This window comes from Pseudonaja textilis, chromosome 1 (genome assembly GCF_049901715.1).
Source record: "Pseudonaja textilis isolate UNSWEBS1 chromosome 1, rPseTex1.2, whole genome shotgun sequence".
In the NCBI taxonomy this organism is placed as follows: Eukaryota; Metazoa; Chordata; class Lepidosauria; order Squamata; family Elapidae; genus Pseudonaja; species Pseudonaja textilis.
The window spans coordinates 148,584,209-148,608,515 of NC_141990.1; the positions used below are offsets into that span (position 1 = coordinate 148,584,209).

The following is a 24,307-nucleotide window of genomic DNA, read 5'->3' on the forward strand; positions in this document are numbered from 1 at the left end:
TGTGCGCCATATGTGTAGAATTTGAGAAAGGGATGAATATAGTTAATTGTTGAAGGTGGCTAGATTTGCCTCACTAGCCCATGTATTTAATAAACAACAACAACAAAACTAAATAGAAGCCAGCTATACTAAAAAAACATCATGAAAGGATCAGGAGGACAACAGGCAGGCTAGAAGTTCAGGTATTACCTCTTCTTCCCCAAACTGAACTATACTAGAAGGATATAATTTGTTCAAAAGAGACTGACCCAACTAAAGAGGAGAAGGAGCTGCATCATATGTAAAAAATAAATAAATGACAACACCTGTACAGAAATACATGATACCAAGGATGAAAGCCTCCTTGAAAACATTTGGAATTTTGGATGAATATTAAGTGAAAAAGAAATGATCTTTTTATAGGTATGTAGAGAGGCCACCCAACCATTCAAAGTTAATTGAGGTTCCAGGAAACATAACACTGTGGTAATGATGGACTTTAACTATCTTGACAACAACTGGGAAACAAGCTCTATAAAAAAGTGGAAGATCATATAGGTTCCCAACATACACAGCATCCAAAAGACAGAGGCAGGAACTAGAGCAGAGATCTCCAAACTTGGCAACTTTAAGACTTGTGTTCTTCAACTCCCAGAATTCTCCAACTAGAGCAGAATGCCAGCAAATAGCCTGAATCTGCAAGGATGGCATCAGAAAAGCTAACCTCAGAATCTGCTAAGACTTGCAACAAATACCAAAAAACAAAAACACCTCACAAAAACTTTACTTCAATATGTAAAGAACAAGAGGAAAGTCAAGGAAATGGTTAGTTCGGGATAATGGCAAGAAAGAGAGAGAGCAGGGAGAAGTTGGAATTGGTTAATTCTTCTTCTTTTTTTTTTTGCATCTGTCTTTATGCAAAAGGGAAAAAAACAGTCCAGCTTGTCAAAAACAGCACTGTGGAAGACAAAAAGGAATTCAGGTCAAAATAGGTAAGGAATTGGTTAGAAAACATTAAGTTCAGATATCCTAGAGCTGATGGTTTACACCCCCAGGGTACTGTAGGAGCTGGCAGATGTGATCTCAGGACTATTAAATGAGATCTTTCAGAACTCCTGGAGCACGTTGAACTGCATAGCACAGTTGAACATCAGCGCAGGAAATGATTTATGATATTTTATATTATGTCATAAACTGTTTTAATAGTAATTTTATTTCACAAAAGGTTTTATAAAATATGCCAAATTTCACTTCCATAGGAGTTATGGATTTTGGATACTTAATGTTAATTAGGAGGTACGTTGGTTCAAAAATTGTGGCCCTGTGATGCACCATTTCACCGAGTTAAATGAGAATTATTTAGTGGGATATACATTAGACTCTCCAAAGAATGTATTTCAGAGAATGGACATCAGATGTTTTTTCTGGTGATATAAAAAATTTGAGGGCTCATTGGCCATATGATATGGTCATGTGTTTATTTCATCATCTTTGTCACTTTCATCATCTTTGTTAGTTTTAACATCGGGGATCTTGTCATTGCAAACATCTGGTGGGCAAATGGAAACTTAGAAAGATTAGATTCTTTATAACAAAATCTCCCAGACCCTAATGTTGCAGGACAAGAGTTTAAATTTAGTTTCAAGAATCAACATGAAAGGTACTATAATTTTTATCTCGGGATGAATACTTGGACATGCATAATCAAAATGCATAATTTTGATTATGCATCAAATGCATAATCAAAATGGAAGGGAATAAAATTTGTATATGAAATTCACAGGCATGATATGTGTTTAGAAAATATTTCATTTAGAAAATAATTGAAATAAAACGCAGTATTTCTCCATATAGCACAAAATACGAGCCAAATGCTGTGGGCTTAATTTGCTGTTCAAATGCTAAATTCACTTCACGTCCCATAAGCTGATTTCCATTTTTATGTCTATTTCTTTTTAAACTGGTTTGCACAAATCAGGTACCTGTAACCTTGAACCTCTTTTCTGTACCCATCCCAAATTTAGCTATTATTGCTTGAAAGCACAATTTTAAAGTAGACACAGATAAAAATTGTAGTGTAAGGGTTAAAATGCAATGTAACTTAAAAAGAAAAATAAATTCTCTCCAACTCTTCTCCAGCTAAGAGAGAAAAATAATCCCAATTACACCCACATCCATCTCACACTCACACATACACACACACACACCATTCCATTTGCCTAATACCATTGTAATCATTTCACATTCTCAGACAGAAATTAGTTAAATAGAGCCAATTCACTTTCCTTTTCTTGCACTATTCTATTTTTCTGTTCTTCTCATTGTTTCTTTGTTATAAGAAACACAGTCGTGCCTAGGGATTGAATTAATTTTTGTTGCAATTGCTTGAAAATAATTTCCTTTTCATCCAGATCCAAACTGTAACTATTTTCCCTTCCACAGTAATAGAATATTTATTCTTCATAGCTCAGAGTTTCAATGTGGGGGTCCTTGGTGCCCGCTGAGCTTCGTTGGGGTTTTTTTTTCCCTTATACAAGGTAATATCTGAATTTAGATGACACCATGACCAGTATTAAAAATCAATTTAATTATTTCTTAAATAGGAAAATACAGAATGAAGAAGAATGTAGGAAAAGGCCCCCTATTTTGAGATATTGGAAGAAATATCCTTCTGGGTTCAGTTCCAAGTGGGGAAAAAGACACTGGAAACATGGAGGCTGTTTGGAAGGTTTAATGGACACATGGCCTGGAGCTCCAGAGTGAAAAGGAAGGATGATCACATGCTTCAAGGTGAAGGAAGAGATCAAGAAAAGGCTGAGGTGCCTGGGTTTTATAACCTTTGTTGGGATTTGAATTGGAGCTTGTATTCTGATTGGTTGTCAGACTCCCATGAGGCCATTCAGGGGCAACTCTGTAGGCTGTCCTGAATCCCAGGTTTGGTTGAACCTTGTTGGGTGATGATGCACTGAAAGGGCTTTTGAGCAATTGCTATAGCTTTACCTGGAGATCTTTGCTATGTAAAGTATTCTGGCCCAGGCCTTAATGGCCCACCCATTAACAAAGGTGGGGGGTGAGCTTATGCTTCTGAGGTGAGTTTCTACTCTTGAGTTTCTACTCTTTTTAGGGGAAATATTCCGCCTTTTTAATATTTCCTAGGATATTTCAATTTTCTAGGAGAGGTGTGGGTGCTAACTTCCTACAGAGGGAACCTTAGTGCTCTCTGAGTTTGGTTGTTTTCTTATAGAAGTTTCATTACCCAAACTAGGTAAGTTCATTAGAGTATTGATGCTACCTGCTACCAAATTAGGTGACATCATAAGTGCACTGATAATGTTAACCCAATTTGGGTAACGAAACATCTGCAGGAAAACAACAAAACTTAGAGAGCACCAAGGATGCCCTCAATATAGGTGGCCTTTTTCTGCATTTTTCCTCATTCTGTATTTTCCTATTTTAAGAACTAACCCAATATTGAAGAAAAATAAATTGCACTAATATTGGTCATAGAGTCATCTAAATTCAGACATTATCTTGTATAAATGAACTGAAGGGAAATGGGAGGAATGGCAAACTTTCTTTTTTATACTGAATTTAACAAAACAACAACTCATAGTGAATTATTTTGTATGCTAGTCTATTGCCTTAAAAGCATTCTTAGGAAGGCAATACCTAAAATGACCCTGCATAGTTTTCTCTCTCTTTCTCACAGGTTCTTTTCATTTATTTCATGCATTTTAAAACCATATCTCCACTTAATGATGCCTCAAGCAATTTACTATTAAATTATAAAAGAACAAACAAATTTACATAACAGAATCAGGGCATCTGAAAATAATATGTTATAATAAAACAAAGAAGAAGAATTTCCAAAGAAAACATTAGTCACCAAAACCGTAGCAGACCAATTTCGTTTTTACAAGATACCAAAAGGCCTATAATGCAGAGGTGGTATTCAGCAGGTTCTGACCAGTACTGGAGAACCGGTAGCTGAAATTTTGAGTAGTTCGGAGAACCAGCAAATCCCACCTCTGACTGGAGATTTTACAGTATCCTTCCTGTGCCACGCCCACCAAGCCACACCCACAGAATCGGTAGTAAAAAAAAATTGGTGGGATTAAATATTCAATCTGATCTTCCTAGAGATCACAACAGATATTTAGTGCTGAGACAGAAGCTTAAAACAAGCTTCCCCAAATGTATTATGCTACAAGTCAGCAATTAGCAGATATGGTCAACTTGTACGGTCTGGCACAATTGTTGGCTCTTCAAATAAAGCCAAGTTACAAAGGCATACTGTTATTATACACAATACAATTGCAATACTTCTTTTTCATTACATGTGTATATCCTCCAGGTTACAAATCTATCAATCCTTACTCTTATAGAGGGCCATTTGGAATCCAGTATAGCATGTTTAATGATGTTTATCTGATGAGCTTAAATATAGAATGTTTAAACAAAAAACGTTTATATTTGAATTTCGTAAAATTCAGAAATACCAGTCATTGCAGTTTGAGAAATTTACCACTTAGCAATTATTGTATGTATTTTAAATTTGCTGACTTTCTGAAGAATAAAAATAATAAAAACGGGTATCTTTAAAATTTAGAGTTGATATTCCCTTCCATGAGAGACAATAGTAATTTAATGTAATTTAAATATTAGTTTAATTCAACTGTGATGATAAGCCTTTGACTTATAACTTAATTAGCGAAAGTTCAAGAAATGATAATCTGTTAAATATAATCTGATAATCTGGATCTTTGTGATAAAACTTGTGATTGATGCACAACCAAATTACATATACTGTAGTAAGTATGATTTTATTTTGGATGTTATAAAATCTGAACTTCTGGTTATAATTGATACTTGGAAAAATGGTTTCTGTCTCTTATTCATGTACTTTTCTGCTTTTCCAGTCCCTACATTTTTTTCAAATGCTTTCTATAAAAACAGAATTTTTAAAAAGTTAAATAAATCTAAAACATATAATGTGGTTGCCATTGATCAACTTGTATAATTTATTCCTGATTCAAACTGGTTTCCTTATACAAAGTCCAGGTGAATCATTCATTCATTCTCACATTCATTCACTTATTCACTCATTCATTCAAATTGTATAGTTGCCCGTCTCAAACGTGACCTTGGGGACATGAACAATATCTTACTTCAACATGGTAGGTGCACCAGATCTTCCATTTGTCCCTGATATCTTCATACCATTTCCCACAATGACCCAGGAGTATCTGTTTGAACTAGCCACCTCCTTCTTTCTAATAATGGACAGTTTCCATGGTACCAAAAAGATACAAGTAAAAAAACCTCTGGTTGCTAATAATGAAATCAGACAGCATAAGTAAGCTTTGTTACATCCAAGATCAGATTACTGTTCAAGTGCCTCTGTGTCTGCTTGTGATGTTTGTGTACACATGTTATGTCAACTGCTATACAGCTTGAAGAGGCTTAGCGTTAATCTGTCTGTTTTCCTACCTTTGGGAGGGAGGAGACAAGTGATAGGAATTAAATTTCACATATGTAAGTCAACCAAGTAGTATTTTGCTGTGAAAAGTATCCAGAACTCTCTTATAAGAAGCAGAGAAGAGCAAAGAGAAGAAATTCCTTACTGTATTTCTGGGTATTCTCTCTCTAAGTTACAACATACCCGTATTAAAAGCACTTATAATGCTTTTTTCCCTTGACAGTATGAAGATTTTCTTGGAATTCTTGTGTCCCATAGAGGTTACAGGTAAAGCTGTTCTAATAGGACATCGGAGTTAAATTGTACTGCTTGCTGAAGGTAGGAATGTAGTCCTCACTCCATCTAGGTAGAGCAAGTTAGTTTAGTGGATGCTGGACAAGCTATAGTTACTATTCTCCAATGGTGAGACTAATGAGCGGGGAGGCAGGCACTGAGATTACGCTGCTAACTGCCTACTTTCTCCAACTTCATTTGGTCTAATCGTGGGAATATTCTGCAGAATGCTAGGCAGAGGAAGTAGCCACCAAACCTATTATTTTCTAGGCATACCCCTACTTCCTACTTACCACTGAGCTAAATGGCTTCTCAGCCACTGAGCTAATTTTAAATTATAAGCAGCAAAACAACACTTTTTGCCTGCATCTTTTTCTTCCCGTTATATCCTATTTCTCAAAGCAGACAGAAATCTTGCTTGGGTATCGGTTCCAGAATCCAAGAAGCCGAGACATGAAAATCAGAGTCAGTTGCTCCAGACAGTATTAAAGCTAAAGTTTCAAACCTAAAAATTGATTTATGACAACTTTGCAGATGAGTTTATATTATGAGGGGGAAAGATGGAAAGTTCCTTTTGAATTTTAAAGATAATAGTAAAGACTTAATGCACAAACAAAATTATTTCTAAATAATTTTAATATTTTTATTATGGAATGAGTTTTAATGTTTTGCTAATAGTCTGTTTTTAGTTTACACCACCCAGAGTCACATTCATGAGATGGATGGCGATACAAATGCAATGAATAAAGGAATGAATTCTTGGTTAACTGCTTTTAAACTACATTCTATTCTAATTTAATTTTAGATTTAAATGTTAAGTAGAGCAATTAGTCATTGTCAAGTTGGCTTTTCGATTCTCTCTCACAAAAGTGGATTATTAGACAAATAATAGAAAGGCCACATCATACAAGAGACATTCTCTATGGCAATTGGCAGGATGGCAGCCATCCTGTATCCCACATACTACCTGTGGAAAGTGAGACCCGCCTTTTGATCTGGAGGAAAATAAAAATTTAATTGAGAGAATGAGAGAAACATTGAGCTGGTCTAGGGAGAAGCGAGTCCATGTCTCATTTATATTTAAGGACATCTCCATCCTTAAAAGCAAATCAAGGTCAGCATGAGTTCTGATGGCTAGCCTCTCTTTTTTATGCAGACAAAGTCAATCATCAGTTAGCCTCTTTCCCTCAGATGGTCTACATAAACTCTGGATCACAACCAATCCCTTGCTCTGTTTCATTTCACTATGGTAGCCCTACATCACAGTGATTTCCATGGTCAACCTCTTTTTCTCATAAAAGCAGCAGCATCTAGCATTTGTGTGGATATCCCCTTTTCCCTCACAGAGCTTCAACAGCCTAAAGGCAAAGAAGGAGCAGGCAGGGAGCCTCTCCCAGGCTGCTGCTCCAGGCTTCTTTTGGGTGTCCCGTTGGTCATCATTTCAGAGGTAAATAGAGAAACCAGATTACCCACAAGTGGCAAAAGGTAGTGTCCCTCTCCCTTCTCCCCTCCCTCAAGAAAGGTGTGCAGGTGTGCTCAAGAAATGGATCGGAGAAGGCACCTAGATGGCCATGGCTCAGGAAGAATGAATGGGCACATGGGAGAGGTGCCACATAAGTCTGGAGGCATGAGTGGGCAGTGTAGATCCAGAAGGTAGTGTGGGGTGTCATTAAGGTATGTGAGAGGTGCCACAGGGTCAGGCCAGGTGCATGGGAGGGGTGCATGGCTTGTGTGGGAGAGATGAGGTGCAGGTCAGAGAGGGGAGTGAAGGATGGCACGGGTCAGGAAGGGTGCCTGGCGCTGCTTCAGAGTGCGCGAGAGGTGCTGTGCAGGTCAGGGATGGTGTCTAGGTGCATGATGTGGGTTGAAAAACGTGTGTGAGTCAGAGATGGTATTCAGCAGGTTCTGACCAGTTCTGGAGAACTGGTAGCAGAAATTTTGAGTAGTTTGGAGAACCGGCAAATCCCACCTCTGACTGGCCCTGCCCCCATCTATTCTCTGCCTCCCAAGTCCCAGCTGATCGGTCGGGTCTTCTTTTGTTGCCCTGCACAGGAAAACGGAGCTGGAAAGCAGGTTAGTGGGGTGGAGAGGAATTGAGATTTTGTGGTATCCTTCCCCTGCCATGCCCACCAAGCCACGCCCACAGAATCGGTAATAAATTTTGTTGAATCCCATCACTAGTGTGAATGTCCCTGAGGTGTTCTGTGGATTGCAGAAGGCATGGGGTGGGGGGATTAGGGAGAGTGTGTGGATGTGTATATGAGATACCATGTGGGTCAGGGAAGACACACAGAGGCCAGTAAGGGTTGCAAGGGTACACACATGGTAGTGTGGGCAAGGAAGGGTGCATGGAAGCTCCTTCCTTCCAGCTTCACCTCCCTTCCTTTCACTTTGCCTTCCCATCAGGCCGGTAAGTGGCTGCTGATAACTGTAGGGCAGACACAAAGGATTGCAAGGTGTCACAAATAGTCACAATGAGCATTACACGGCCATAGCAGTGGCTCAGCAGAGCTGAAGCATCCCAACTTTCAAAATTTTCATTCCATCAGAAGGTCATGGGTCCCAGATTTTGGATGCATTTTGTAATTTAGCCCGTCTGAGGTACCTTGGTTCAAAACCTGTTGCCCTATGATGCATTATTTTGCCCAGTTAAAGGAGCAAGAGTTTTAGCAGAGTTATAGACACCCCAGGATGAGCTGGCATCAAAAGAAGCAAGAGGAGCTAGAGGTGGAAAGAGAAATGTGAATGAGAGAAAAAAAGTGAAATGTGAATGTGAAAAAAAGTGCCCTGACCGTAACCCATTTCCTGTCCTTAAATACCCTCCCACTAAAATGGAGGAGGAATATTGTGAGTCTCCACAGAATTGCAGAGGTGAAAGGAATCCCAATGACAATCTAGTCAAACCTTCTGCAACGTATAAGAAAACCATTTTCAACCTTCCCCGAGAAGTGGCTGTCAAGCTTCTCTTTTTTCAGTTTTCCAGAGATGGAGAGCCTGTGATCTTTCATCCTTCCATGGGATAAAATTGTTCAGAGCTTTCACTATTGATGGTGTAGAAGTAGCAACAACTCTCTCCTCCCCCCAATCTAATGAATGAATGTTACGTCATGGCTCAGTCTGTCTTAGGGAACAGTGAACCTCCTTTCTCTTCCCTATATAGCCCTTTTCCAATCCAAGTGGGAACTCTGGGTGTTGCAGCCTCAACAGCTTTAAAAGGCCTAATGAAGAAAAGCTGCTTTGCTTCCCCAAAACAGGCCTCGCAGACAGTTGTCCACTGACTTGGTCTGTTTTTTCTTTATCTCTTCTTTCATGAAGAAGAGGCAGTAAATATTACCTGAGTCTAACAGGGTTCGTTTCAGAATCTATTACCCATGGATATTAATCACACGAGGAAAGATCCTCCTACAGGTATTTTCCACATTACATACAGTAAAGAATTCTGGACTGTACTACTTCAGACTGCAGACAGGAAAGGTGCCAAACTTTCAAAGCTGCCATGTAAGAAATTCCGTGTATATAGTAAACAAGCAGGCAGAGGGGAAAAGACGCCATGTAAACATATCTATTCACACATCATAAAGTAGTAGAATCTGAATGAAACAACTATACCATTTAAGACTTTCTACCACGAAGGCTCCCTGTGTGTACAACTCTGTCAAAGGCATGTTTACTTAGAAGACTAAAATCATGGCCACTCCCTTCTAATGATGCTGCACCCACTGCAGACCTCTTAGATTTAAAAATTTAGCGGTGTGGCGGTTGGCTGGGAAAGGATCACCCAATCTCTGTCAGAGTGACTATGTTGGGAACATCTAGTGAAATGAAAATTGGACTCGGAGTAAGGCAGTTTTCCACATCCCACTCTTAAACTTTGTTGGTATTCACGACAAATCTGTTTTAATCTATTCCTCCATTTTAAACTGGAGTGCGGACAGGTTGCAACCACAAAGAATCAGCTAAATTGAAGCCGAGACTTTAACCAGTTCTCTTTGCTTTGCCTGTTTGTTTTTGCAAAGAAAGGGGCACAGCTCTCTGAAACAATGCTCTCTGATCCACTGCTTTGTGTCAATGAACTCATCTTGTGTGCTGCTTTTGATTCCAAGTCAAAAGTCACCCTGTGTGGGCTTCCCCATAGACAACAGAGCAAGACTGTATGGTTTATACAGTTTCCTGTCCTTTTTCATTTCTACTCAATCACCCTTGCAATGGCACTGGCACTGAATCTATACAAGACAAGCTTTTTTGTAAAGCGATGCCTGCTCAGACATATTTCCTATAATAAGAGAATGTACTCTCTAACTGCCGATATTAGTGTTTTACAGCCCTTTACTAGCATTGCACAACATCTTGACACATAAAAATTAACAGTGTATCCAGAAATGCACGCCAAATACAAGCTTGACTTGGATGGATTAAATATGGTTTTTTTAAATTAATAGGATCTAGTGAATTTACATTACCCGGAAACCAGCTGCAGATCTTATGTACAAGAAATTCTTTTCACCACACTGTCCCTTAATCTGGTATATATTATGATATTTCCGTCATCCTAGCCATTAATTTATAGCCTTTAAATAAATCATAACATACCCAACATTTCTCCAAAATTTCACATTTACTTCCACCCAGATGTCATAGATCAAACCTGCAGGTTCCAGAGAAGGGATTCTCCAAGATTTTCTTCTTGGGGATCAACTACATGGGCTTCAGTGGGGCCTTACTTTGTTTTAAAGATGTACCACTATTGCACATTTTTGGTCTCATCCATAAACCATAGCTGGAGCCACCTATGCATATTTAACAGACCTGATTTAAAGGGTGTTTCTTTTCCCAGCACAAGTCTTGCTGTAAACACATATGTCCTGTTTTGTTATGGAGATGGCAGAACAGGGATTGGGGTCTACCAAGCTCCTTTTAGCTTCAGAGCACACCCCTTCCACTCCAGTCCCTGGTGAATTCCCTCCATGACCATTTCAGCTTAGCAACAGGAACCCCAGAAACTGGGTACAAAATGCTGGCGTGATATTTCATGGGCTTCTTATTAACCCAGGTAGATGAAGCTGCCCGATCAAGCAACTTGCAGAGTAGAGTAGGAGAATTTGCCCATCAGGGTCTCCCAGCATCCCTGACAAAAAGCAAAAGATCAAAAAGGGATGCAGTTCAGCAAGAGAAAAAGAAAAATAAGACAGAAAGACCACGGAGTGTGTGAGACAGATGAGCAGGAGGTGAGAGCCTGGGAGAGATGAGGCAAGCAATAGAGTGAAAAGGGCAATTGAGTAGGTAATGGAGTCAGAAGGCCAATGGAGAAAGGGATGGTGTGACTTTTTTTTTTCTGGCCTTATGGAGAGGAAGAAAGCATCTTAAATCAAATGTCTGGATGTTTTGTCGACATGAGTATTTCAAGGATAAAGGATACTGTTTGATCAGTACTTGAGTGGGAAATAATGAGGGCCATCTTGACTAAGTAGTGAAACAAAATAGCAATGTCAAATATTCTATGCTGTTGTTAGTTGTTTTGATAGATGCATGTCAACAACCTTGTAAGGTATATTGGGCTGAGAGAGAGAGAGAGAGAGTGACTGGTGCAAAGTCATCCTAAAAACTCTTGAGGGTAAGGAAGGTCTCAACCCTCTTCCTAGGGCAAGTCCAAACCCTGAGCCAAGAAAACTTCATCCCTAGGAGATCAGCTGGATTCAAAGGAGATTGCATTAGTTGTTGTGCTCCTTCACAAAATTGGTTGGTGCTTTCTTGACAAGGATTATCACAGCTCGATTTATTACATAATTGTTCTTATCTGTAAGGCACATGCAACATCCAGTACCTTACATATGTTTTGGATTACAACCCCCATGAGCCTCAGCCAGAATTGCCAACAGATTTTCTTTAAGGAATTGCCCCTTACTGAAATTCTTGTCATCATTTCTGGAATGAGTAGATTGCTTCTCCTTAAGACTTATATCCAATAGGGATCTTTCTACTTCTACTCTCTTCTACTAGAAGAAATGTTGCTGACAAATTGAGAATTCTCTGGAGTGTATGTGAACTATAAGTACTTGCCTACATTGAATTTCACCTCTTAAATCTGGATCATTGTTCCCTTAATGGGATATGACTTAATTGCAATGCCATTTTTTTTTCAGTTGTCCCTGACATTTTAACTATTGCTTGCTGTCCTTAAAAGTGGCTTTAAAATATTTTATGTTAAAAATTAAGTACCAAGTTTGACAACCATAAATCTGGATAGCTCAGAAATGCACTCAGAATATAAGCCTGACTTTTTGCACAAATATTTCTTGGAAAAACTGAGGGTTGACTGATTTCCCAGAAACAAAAACAGAAGGAATATCTTGTAACATTCCAGGGAGCATGGAAAGATTTCATCTGATTCAGTTATAAAATGTACCCAGTTCTGCTTGACTGTAGTTCACTGTCAACAAGGTTCAGTATTGCTAGTTCACAAATATACATCTGTGGTGTTACATTACATATTAGCCATGAAATATATTTTTTAAAAATTATCCGTATCAAAGCTCTAAAAAGCATTCATATATGCTGTGATCAACATAGTTATAGATTTTAAACAGCATGGCACGTTGTATTTTACTGCTGGGCTAGGAATCTTGTTCATATTTTCTCAGAATTAAAGTCTGCTGGTTTAAATGGTGTTTGTTTTCAGATAGGTAGGCTGCCCCTATTTCTCAGCAGGGAAAAATGCATGAGGAACTCTGCAGGAAGATAAACTAGGCAATATTGTAAACATTATTGGACTCCTTCATTTTTACATAAATGAAAATAACAGACAGGCAATTAGCACAACCCTACCTATTACACCTAAGATTGCTGAATGTGGATATTAGGAGGGCTCTAGATCAGGCATACTTCAGGCCCCCAAAATACTGTTTGGTATCTAGTGTAGGAATGGGCAATTATGGCCCGTTTACAACCTGTGGATTTCAACTCCCAGAATTCTTGAGTCAGCATGGTGAGCTTGGGAATTCTGGGAGTTGAAGTCCACAGGTTAAAAAGGGGGCCATAGTTGGCCACCCCAGATCTAGGGTCTTAAAGGTGTGGGAGAAGATCTGGAGAATCAGTCCAAGTACCAGTTTTATTTGGTAAAGTAACGTTACCATCTTTGTAACCTGCCCATTCCCCAAAATCTTGTACTTTGAAATGAACAGAAAATATATGGAAGGCCTATTTAGTTCAATCCTTCTGTTTCCATCGCAGCCATTCAGATGGTAGTAAGAAATCTACAGGCAAATTACGGACCTCTGGTTCTTTCACAGAACCTACATACATTGTGTACCTCCTGATTCATATTTTAAAGAAACCCGTAATGGACTTGCTACTGATTAATATTATCCATATACTGAATGGAAACAATATTGGATTAAGAGCCTGTCTTCAACAGCGCTGAGCAAAGTGGATGGAAAAGTCAACTAAAGAATTAACCTGGGGAAGAAATTGTCTTTTCCTTTGGAGTGGGAATAATTTCCTTCCCTTAAGGAGGAAAAAAAACTGTTGAGTGTCTAATGGGGAGCACTGGTTCCATTCAAGAGGGGCCACAAGTGACTATATTAAAAATGCAAGGGAAATTGGAACATGGTTCCTGCTGATGATCTGGCTTGTAACGCTCCAGGATGGCAGCGAGGGGCAAACAAGAAGTTAGCCACAGGGAATAAAACGCGAGGGGAGGGGAGAAAAGAGCGGCTGTGATGAGATCAGAAGAAAGAAAACTTTAAAAGGGGGGGGAGGGAGAAGGGGGGGACAACAGCTCAGCAGAGAAGGAAAAGAGCCTCGTATAAAAGCATGAGACACACGCAAGGAGAAAGCCAAGCTGGACGGAGAAGGGGAGCCCGCCTTTCAGCGCGGGCACCAGCGCTGCTCCCTCGCTTCGCCATCCCAACTGGCTGGGCTCGAGTGTCCCCCCGCCAGGCTCCCAGCCAAAGACTTCGACCGTCCCTTCAGACTGGATTTCCCTCTCGGCGGCGGATCACACACCCCGCGGGAGACTAAGAAGCCGAGAGGAGCCGCAGCCTCTCTGCCTGGGAATTAGCCTCGGACCGGCCGCGGCCGTAAGAAGAAGCAGGAGGAAAGGGAAGGCCGGGGAGACCCGAGGGGGTGAAAGTTGGTCCGGGAGAAAATAAAAGGAGGCTCGGGACTCGCCCTCAAACGGAGCCGAGGCAAGGCGGGAAAACTTCGCGCGGGGCTCCCGACTGACACACGAGCCGAGCCCGTACTGACAGCCAGCCAGCCGCTCGTCAGGGCTTCATGGGCTGAGGAGAAAAGCGCCCCGCGGTTGAAAGCGCACCCGAGTTAAGGGCAGCGCGAAGGCTCCCGAAGGCTGCTGTGGAGAGGAGACAGCGGGGGGTTGGACTCTCTGAAGGGCCCGGGTGGCGGGTCTGGTTCTCCTGAGAGACGTCGGGGCGAATTCACCCCGGAGGCGGAGAGCAGAAAACAGCCCTCCTGGCGCGGACAGCGAGAGCCAGAGGCGACAGACTTCGCAGGAGCGGGACCGACTCCTCCAAGCGGGGCTTTCCCGCTCGGCGCCAGCAGGGGCGGACGGCGGCCGACCCCTTTCACGGTGCCTTTGCAGACAAGGCCGGGCATCTACACCACCAGCGCCCCAATTTCTCCCGAGCCGCCAGCCCAGCACGTCTCCCCCCGCCCCCCTCCGCTTTTAACCCGAGGGCCGCCCGGCCACGTCTCTTGGGGCGCGCTCGAAGGCGCGGGAGAGAAAACCCCGGCAGCCCCCAGCCACGGCGCGCGGCCGCTTTTTTTTATATTTTTGGCAAGGCAGGCAAAGACCCCATGCGAGCGCAGGGCTGCGAGCGCAGCAGCAGCGACCCCTGCAGCCCGCCCCGTCGCCGTCGCCCGAGCGTCCTCAGTCGTCCTTCTCCGCCGCCTCGGAAACCTCCTCCCATCCCGAAGTGGCTCCGCCGTGGTGGTGGCGGCGGCGCGGCGGCGGTGGCGGCGGCGGCGCTGCCTGCGACGACGCTTCCTCTCCTGCTGGCCAGAACGACCCCGAGAGCGGCGCTGCTAGCGCGGGAACTCCAGCTCTCGACTCCTTAGCGGCCGGGCAGGCGGCGGCGGCGGCGGTGGCGGCGGCGGCGGCTCTTATTCCTTCTCCTTCTCTTCCTCCTGCTGCTCAGTTGCCGCCGCCGCCGCCGCCGCGGAGCCCTAAAGCCGTCCTCTGCAGGAGGATGATGCGTCTAGCGGCCGAGCTGCTGCTCCTGCTGGGGCTCCTCCTGCTTACCTTGCACATCACGGTGCTGCGAGGCAGCGATCCCGGAGCGCCGCCGGGCAACCACAGCCAGCGTCAGCAGGTGAGAGCGCGGAGCGAGGCTGTGCTGTAGGTATGTAAAAAGCCAAAAGGCTCTTGAGGGCCGCCCCCCAAGAGTCTTTTGGCTTTTTACATCTACAGCCATCTTTTGGCTTTTTACATCTTCCCGGTCCCTCTTTTCCCTGGAGCCATCCCGCCTCCGAGCGTCCAGCTGTCCCAAAAACATTCGTAAAGCGCGCCTTCTGAGGGAAGCCGCCTTCAACAGTTCCTCCAGCCAAGCACGCCCGGAGCGGCTGGCTAGCTTCGGGATAGCCTTTGCCTGCTTGGCCACCCCAGAATTCCCAGCCATCAAGGGCCGTACGGGTTGGGAAATGTGGAAGAGTAAACCCAACTCTCTCCTAAGAGGGTTTTTTTTTCTCCCCTTCCCTCTTATGGCTCTGTTGAATTGGGATTGCCAAGAATTGAAGGCAAGTTCCCCCCCCCCCACACCCCCATATACACACACATTTTTGTGCAGGTTAGACCGAATTGAGGTGGAAGTCTAAAACTGGCAAAAGATTCCCCTAGAATCTTTTTCCCATCCTCTTTTGTGCCTTTTGTGTAATCCTTCAGGATTGTCCCTTACTATCTGTGTGCGCAAAGCATATAGTGTGTGGTCCACGGTCTGAACTGTACACCGGCCCTGTGCACAAAACCTGACCAATTTTCAGTCCTATACAATTCTCTTTTCTTACATTAGTTGGTCAGGTATGTTTCAAGTGGCTCACCCTTCCATTGAATGCTTATTGTTTTTTGATCCTATATCTGACCTCCACATGCTCATTCCAAAGACAGGTTATGGACCTTTCTTGGGGTAGAGAATTGGCACCTCTGACATGCTGTTGGCCCATATAGAGTGGCCAAAGGAGAGATGCTGGGACTTTTGGTCTGGTAACAAAAACCATCATTTCATTACTGTGTGCTTAGGCCATGTATGATCTTCAGATTTTCCTGAGTTTGAAACCTATTTGCCTGAGGTTTCTTTCACCCATTGAAGGCTCTATTCACAACTTTCCTTGTCTTCCTGAAGCACGTTTTTTCTCCTGTCCTGCTGCCCCATAACCCGTTACTGAATGAATGAAAAGGACCCAGTGCACACTTTTTAAAAGCACCTTTTGATTAATGCTTTTTACTCATTGCAGGGTAAACAAATTACATACTTTATGAGTAAATGGCATCCGTCATCCGGTATAGACCAAATGTCTTAATGAAATAATGGCCAAATTCACATTTAACAATAAGCTAAAAAGAGTATTTATATTAGAACATGTATGAGCATGGGGATTATTTCCACTCATCCTTTGTACCATCAGATGAGGAAACCAGGCAGACAAAACTGTGCATGATGCCCAAACATGAGATCGTGATTTATTATGGCTGGCTATGCTACTATTAATGTATCAAGAATATATCCTGGTTTGAAGCTGTGGTTGGGGGCTGTTTGGGCACATAAAAAACTATAACTTTAAATGTCCTATCATGCCACGTCATACTTGTCTGTTTACTAGCTTCATTGTTTACATTAGTGTTCTCAAAGCTTCCAGGTTGTTGGGGTTAAAGGTCACAGAATTCCCAGGGAGACCTGTTTTGACCCCTTCTGGTTGGGAATTCTGGCAATTGTAGTTCCAGTCTACTTTTTTTAAAAAATGAGTGTAAGCCACCCAGAATTACCTTGAGGTAAGATGTGTGGCCAATGCATTTCATAAATAAATGAATACATAAAAAAAAACAAATCTTGGGGTCATCTGGCTGGGGAAAAGTGGGTTTGCAATTTGAATTAATAACACAGAAGTCATGGCATGTCATTATATGTGACTGATTTTAATAAATCCACAAGGCTAAAAAAGAAAATGAACCCAAGGTTGTTGTTTTTTTATTCTATGCCTATATCCCCCAACCCAAATATCCTCTACTCTCTTCTGCACTTAGAAGCATTTGGAGAAATGTTAACTAAGAATAAATTTTTGCTGCAAAAATATTTCTTCTGAAAGGAATGAACTTCAGATTTAAGAATCTAAAGACGATTAACTTCAGATAATGTGCTGGGTTAGGAACCGCGTCTTCTCAAAGATACAATCTCTGGATAAATAGCTTTCTATATTCTTTCATAGACTTTTACCCTTGTTACCTCTGTTAAGCACAGAGCAGGTGGATAGTTGGTATCGGTCTTCTAGTTATAACACATTCAAAAATCACACATTTAATCTGGTGACATTATAAATATGTTTGAGAAAGAGAGAAGGTTCTTTTCCCGATTTCAGATTGCAGCAGTTCTAGGCTTTTGATTTATGGCCAAGAAATGAACCCAGGAGACTGTGTCCAAGTTCAGCTGAAATATTAAAATGAAGAAAAGGAAAAGTGTTAGAAACTATCCGTTGTGCATTGGGCATGAGTTCTTTCTTAGCTGTTCAGTATCTCTTAGAGCTGTACAGTTCTTTGGATTTAAAGTCCAATAACTACTTCAGAGCATGCAGGAGTTCAGAGGGCAGCTACACAATCAAAGGAAAAGACATAATTCTTGAAAGAGTTGCAAATATGTCAGAATGTCAGGTACTCTGGAACATCTTTGTGCCTCTGGCTGCAAAGCACAGCATTGCTGGAACATCCATGGATGATAGATGGGCAACAAGCAGTGGCATCTGTGGGTGGACCAGGGTCGAGGGTGTCAAAAAGTCTACAGTTACGACCTTTAAATGGTTGATCTCGAGCCATGTGTGTGTGAAGATGATGATACATATACAAAATGGATGAGGCTTTGGTCATATAGGTGGGACCACTAAATTGACTTTTTAAAACCCGTTTCCCAATGGATGCATAGGGCATTGAACACTGATGGCAGAAGCGGTTGTCAGTTCTGAACAGTTCTGGAGAACCTGAAGCGGAAATTTTGAGTAGTTCAGAGAACTGGTAAATCCCAACTCTGACTGGCCCCGCCCCGTGACTGCCTCCTGAGTCCCAGCTGATTGGCTGGGTCTTCTTTTGTTGCCCTGCACAGGAGAACGGAGCTGGAAAGCAGGGTAGTGGGGTGGGGAGGGAATGGGGATTTTACAGTATCTTCCCCTGCCACGCCCACCAAATCATGCCCACCAAGCCATGTCCATAGAACCGGTAGTAAAAAAAATTGAATTAGCACCACTGACTTATGGAGATAACTGGCATCTCCTCAACCTTCCTACATTCATTAGGACACCCATTGAATGTTAACAAATCACTTCTTCTGTTGACATGCATTACTTTCTCATTAAGTACTGAATATTTCATCTTTTGTAAATGCAAAGAACTCTTATACCAATCCGGCATTCTGCATCGGGTTCTCTGGGTAGTTGGTATTATTGGTGGATGAAATGTATGAGATGCCCATGAGAGTGAAATATTGGGGAACTGAGCTTCAGGAGCCCAACCTACACTTAGCAAATCCCTAGGCTACTATTGCCTGCCATAATTCAAGCCACGAAAGCAAGCTTGCTGATCTCCGTGGAAGTTTTAATTTTTATATTGTAAAAGGAATATATGGGTGCCTTTTCTGTGCGTTAGTACAGCAGAACTTCTTTCCTCCTGAGTAAACTATGTTGACAGAAAATGTTACCTGCGCATTTAAGACAGAGGTTTGGCTATTGAAACACACAGACAAATTTAGGGCTGCAAATTAATATGAATAAAAATGAGTTACTTGTTCCAGATAATCTTACAGCTTATTTCCATAACAGAAACAAAGAACAAGGAATATGAAGTGGAGGGGGGTGGGGGAGTTCACAGGCAAAAGATCCATATTTTACTGCCAGGGTTTTTCAGTCTGTGACTTTCCAGGTGTCTTGGTTGAAAGCTTCCATAATTTCAAACCACTGACCATGATGGTTGAGCGTGTGAAATTGGTAAACCCAAAATTCTAAGGGAAACAGAATTGGAGAAGGCTTTTTCAAAACCCTTTGTTGTGCATAGAAGATGATGAGCAGAGGAAAGGGAATCTACCAATCAGGTGCATCCATAGGAAGTAAAGACACCTGTAAAAATGTACTCCCAACAAATTCTTTAGGCAGATGGAAGAAAGTAGCTAGAAAGCTTTTAATTATTAAATATATTTGTATGCACCCGAATCAAAAACATCTCTCGGTGACTCATGTTGGAAGATAGAATACAAAACAAACCCCATACAAAATAAATATTTCTTATTTTTGATTGATTTAAGGGAAATTCTTAATACACATATATATAATTAGTCCAATTTTCTTTATGGAGACGAGGCTATTGAACAAAGTTCGTCATATTTTTAACAGACCAGGCATTTGATTCATATATAAAGAAAGAGTATTTATGAAGAAAATTTGACAAACACCTGCTTTATTTGGAATGACTTTATCGGATTTACAAAATTTGCTGCTCCATTATGCATGATCTTCTAACTCAGAAATAAGAGTTTTCTGTCCTCTTAGTAGCCTTTATCCCATGATTGAATTTTAAGATCTGTTTACTTCAGGGATAGGAATATTGAACAGCAATCATTCGAAGGATTTCTTGCCCTTGTGTACGACCGTAACATCATTCCTGATTTAAGAATTTTCTATCCTGTGATGCTTAGCATTTATTTATTTATTATATTTATGAATATTTATAAAAGAGTGAACTAAAGATGATCGTGTGGGTTTTTTTTAATAAGGTATTTGGGATATTTCTGTATTTACCTTTCTTAATGGAGAGATACAGCTGAGCTAATGAAAAGTCCAAATGAAGTTACTTCCTGAAAGAATTGCTTGTAAGTATCAACAAGAGAAGCTTAGAAAAACTGATTATCTAGTTCTAAATGCACGTTCTGTTTAACGCAAGGATGTATACACAGATTTCTGACTTCATGAAATTCCCCCACTTTCTCATAACAGTTTCTATTAAAATGACCTCCTGCCCTTAAACAGCTTTGAACATCTGATCCAGATGTTCATATATTCATATATTCTGCCATGTGTAGCAATTCAGAGTTACGGGCTTCCTAACTTAATTGATTTTACAGCTCTGAATTTTGGAAAAGCTGAAACTTGAAAACATTAAGGGCAAAAAATAGACTGGATATCACAATAAGCAGTTAAAGAGCAGTTAAACAGGTGGAAGTGTAAAATATTTGATCTATATGTTACAACACAAAATAAATTAATGATTTTTGGAAACTTTTGTTAGTTTAATTGTTCAGATATTGCCCTAATGGATTTTACCACTTTCTTAAACCTTTCCTTTTACCTTGTTGTTCCATGTCACAACTGTGCTAATCTGGAATGTTTCTTTAAAAACATTTGTAGAAACATTTTTGATCTTGCAGACAGTAAATCAAATGAGCAGTGGTTTTAGCTGGTTGGCAAATGTTCTCCACCTGAGATGCTACTCAATTTGATTTACATAGTATTGGGAAATGCATGTCTCTTGCAGCCCTTTTAAAGGGTTACTCGACATGGAGCAAGTGTTTGGAAAAATGGCAGGCCTTTCTCTCCCTTTTTTGAGTGGATGCATCTGAATGAAGTAGTTTGGGTTTTAAGAAACCTTAAAATAAAATTAAAAGATTGTCTAATTTTTAGTATGTCTAATTAAAGGAGAAGTTCCAGTGATAACTTCATAATTCTAATATCTTCCTGCAGGAATGAGCAAACTTCAAAGGTTATACAGTTACAATTGGTGGTACAATTAGTAATTAGTCAATTACAGTTGAGACTATAAATTTCAACTACATGCTTCTCATTCTATCTGATTGTTTTATTGTTGTGTTCAAATAATAAATAATAGGTTTCAAATTCAGAGTTCTAGAATGCTCAAAAATCAGCACTCATTTATTTAATCCAGGAGACAGTAATTATGTTAACATCTATTATTTCCCTCAGACTTTCCCAAAACAGATATCATGGTTTATGTTGCTATCTGTCTGTACCCTTATTTTGGAATTCTGAAAAAAATTCATTCTTACTGTACTAATATATCACTGAAACAGTGTGATTCCCACCAGTTTACAATGTGCTGCAGGTAGTTCTTGGCTTACAAACACAGTTGGGACCAGAACATCCACTGTTAATCGATGCAATTGTTAAATGAGTCACACCTGATTTTATGCCACAGTCATTAATTGAATAGTGCAGTCATTAAGTGAGTACAGCTTCCCCCATTGACTTGGTTTGTGTGAAGCCCCCAAGGAAAGTCACAGATGATGACAACATGATTCCAGAATATTGCAAACATTGTATACGTGCACCGATTTGCAAAGCGCCAAGATTTTGATCATGTAACCATGAGGATGTCGTGATGGTTGTAAGTGCCAGGGCCAGTCCTAAGTTATTGAACAGTTGCTAAACGAATGATTGTACTTTGAAGACCACCTTGTAGTCTTAAAACAGTCACAATTATAAAGCCAAAATCAAACTCACAATAGAAACATTAAACCAGAAAATAAGTGGAAATAAAGCAAGCTTTAATACCTACCCATCTATACAAGATAGTACAGATTGAAGAAGAAGAAGAAAAAGTTATAGAGATTTATATATAAAGATGCTAAAAATGAAGCAGACCTTGTACATATAAACCAGTCTTCTGTCTGACGGTTGGGAATCCTTGAAATTGTAATCCCAACACACCTGAAGGATACCAGACCCGAGAAGGTTTTTATAACAAGTAACTTCTTGTTCACTTTTTTTAAACTTATGAAGCTCAGATCCAAATAAGTGAACATTCCCAATTCTGTTGTTGTCCTCTTTCATTAGTTTGGAATTTTGCCTTTGGATTATAAATGGAATCTGAGTATATCTAATTCCCTTTCCTTATTTTGCTCGCTGCTATTATGTTGAAAAACTAAGCATATTTATACATGAATTATATAAATGTATAAATGAGATTCATGGCTTGTTACATGTTCATATGGTATTATCGTAGCACATGGCTTTGTGATATGTTCATATAACAAAGATGATTAGGGGACTGGAGGCTAAAACACATGAAGAACGGTTGCAGGAACTGGGTATGTCTAGTATAAAAGAAAGACTAGGGGAGACATGATAGCAGTGTTCTGATACCTCAGGGGTGGCCAGAAAGAAGAGGGAGTCAAGCTATTTTCCAAAGCACTTGAGGGAAGGACAAGAAGCCATGGGTGGAAACTACTAAAGGAGAGAAGCAACAGAGAACTAAGGAGAAATTTCCTGACAGTTAGAACAATTAATCAGTAGAACAACTTGCCTCCAGAAGTTATAAATGCTCTAACAATGGGGTTTTTTAAAAAGATGTTGGATAATCATTTGTCTGGAGTAGTGTAGGGTTTCCAGCCTAGGCAGGGGGTTGGACTAGAAGACATCCAAGGTCCCTTCCAACTCTGTTATTCTATTCTATTCCTATTCCTATTCCATTCTATTCCTATTCCTATCCTATCCTATCCTATTCCTATTCCTATTCCATTCTATTCCTATTCCTATCCTATCCTATCCTATTCCTATTCCTATTCCTATTCTGTTTTGTTGCTTTTTCTTCCAAAGCTGCTGCTTGTATCACCTAACCTAAGAAAGAGTACCAGAAACTGTGCACACTTTTTGGTAACATTTTTGTTGGTTCAAGTGAAGATAATTCCCAACAGTGAATTTGGATTTTGTTTTCAGACCAGTACCGCTTACCTTTGTTGTGCCTGACTCTGCAGCAGGGCTGTCAAACTCGTGTCATCACAGCAGCATCATGTGATGTATTGCGACTTTCCCCCCCTTCACTAAACCAGGTGTGGGCGTCACCAGCTCGTGATGCATCTGGCCCGTGGGCCGCAAGTTTGACAACCCTGTTCTACAGGCATCTGAGACATCTAAGTTATCTAAGCAATGTTCCCTTACTCCTCTGGCCTCTTCTCTTTTCTTGATCTATCAATGACGTATTGGATCAAAATTATCGGTTCCTTTTTTAAAAACAGAACTCAGCTCTTTTCTGATCCAACCCAGTGGGTTGTAATTTACCAAAAGGCACTGACCTTTAATTGAAGCTGAAGCATTGAAATCATGTCAGTTTTCATGATAGCATTGAACTTCCTTAAAATAATGATCGACACACATTTAGAAACAGTACATTGATATGACATAATGACCAAATGATATGTTCTCTGGTCTACTTTCTTTCAGGTATTTAGAGGAGGGGCTAACATTAGGGTCTAAATATTAAATATGTATGAGATATTTCAAGCACCTAGGTATTATGCAAGAATTTAAAAAAAGAAAAAGAAGTCATGGCTGGAGATATATTATCTAATTCCATTTTGTCATAGATAGATAATTTCAGAAGGTGGTGCTTTTGAGATCTGGCACAATAACTATTGGCGCAATATGGCACCCTTTTGAATTTTAAAAATCTCATAGTATTCATCATGCTTATGAAACTGCTGCAGGCACTGTTGAGTTCAGTGGCACCAATATTTTGAGATGAAAGCTCTTCCTTTCATCTCAGTCCCATGGGAGCTAATCAAGCCATAAACAGAGTCTTGTAAAGGCCTGGAGGAAAGATGGAAAACTGAATTTATGCAAGAGAGACAACAGAAAACTGAATTCGTGTTATTGGAAACTGCGGATCAGATAATAGGAACGCTACCTGTGTTGAAATGAACTTATGCTTCCTTTGGAATAGGCAGGTTTGCAGTGTCGACATCAGCCTGAATCTGAAATTGAGAATAGTTGCACAGAGAAGTATAATGGCCAAATCCATATATTGCTAGGAACAAGTAATATCTCTGTAGCAACCATTGCCTTAAGTATATCCCCTTTTTTTTTACTACCAGTTCGGTGGGCGAGGCAGGGGAAGGATATTGTAAAATCTCCAGTCAGAAGTGGGATTTGCCGGTTCTCCGAACGACTCAAAATTTCCACTACAGGTTCTCCAGAACTGGTCAGAACTTGCTGAATAATCACCTCTGGTTTGGAATCTTCAATTAGTTCAAAATGGTATGGCCAGACTATTTATCGGGGCTGCTAATTATGAACTGTGTGACTCACTTGTGTAACAGCTGCACTGCTTCCAATGTTTTGGGGTCTAATGCAAACTGTTCATTATAAAATCCAGCATGGTGTGTGTGTGTGTGTGTGTGTGAATGTGTGTGTTTGTGTGTGTGTATGCCCACTTGCATGCTTGTATGCGTATATGCACATGAAGTTTCCACCTTGGGGCCCAATGGTATATAAGGCAGCTGAGCATCTTTGGCTTCTTAACTTCTGCCCTTAAACTTTCTTACTATATAGAATAGAATAGAATAGAATAGAATAGAATAGAAT

At 40.7% G+C, this 24,307-nt stretch overlaps 1 protein-coding gene across 5 annotated transcripts in view; it reads left to right on the plus strand.

Annotated features, from left to right (window-relative positions):
- Positions 1-13,506: 13,506 nt before the first annotated feature.
- The window catches only part of ISM1 (isthmin 1), a 38,780-nt gene continuing 27,979 nt past the window's right edge, over positions 13,507-24,307 (plus strand). For all 5 annotated transcript variants that reach the window (XM_087919235.1, XM_087919229.1, XM_087919242.1 and 2 more), the window contains exon 1: positions 13,507-15,057. In XM_087919235.1, the coding sequence (XP_087775361.1) occupies positions 14,935-15,057 (123 nt within the window). In that variant the 5' untranslated portion in view covers positions 13,507-14,934. The remainder of the gene's footprint in view (positions 15,058-24,307) is intronic.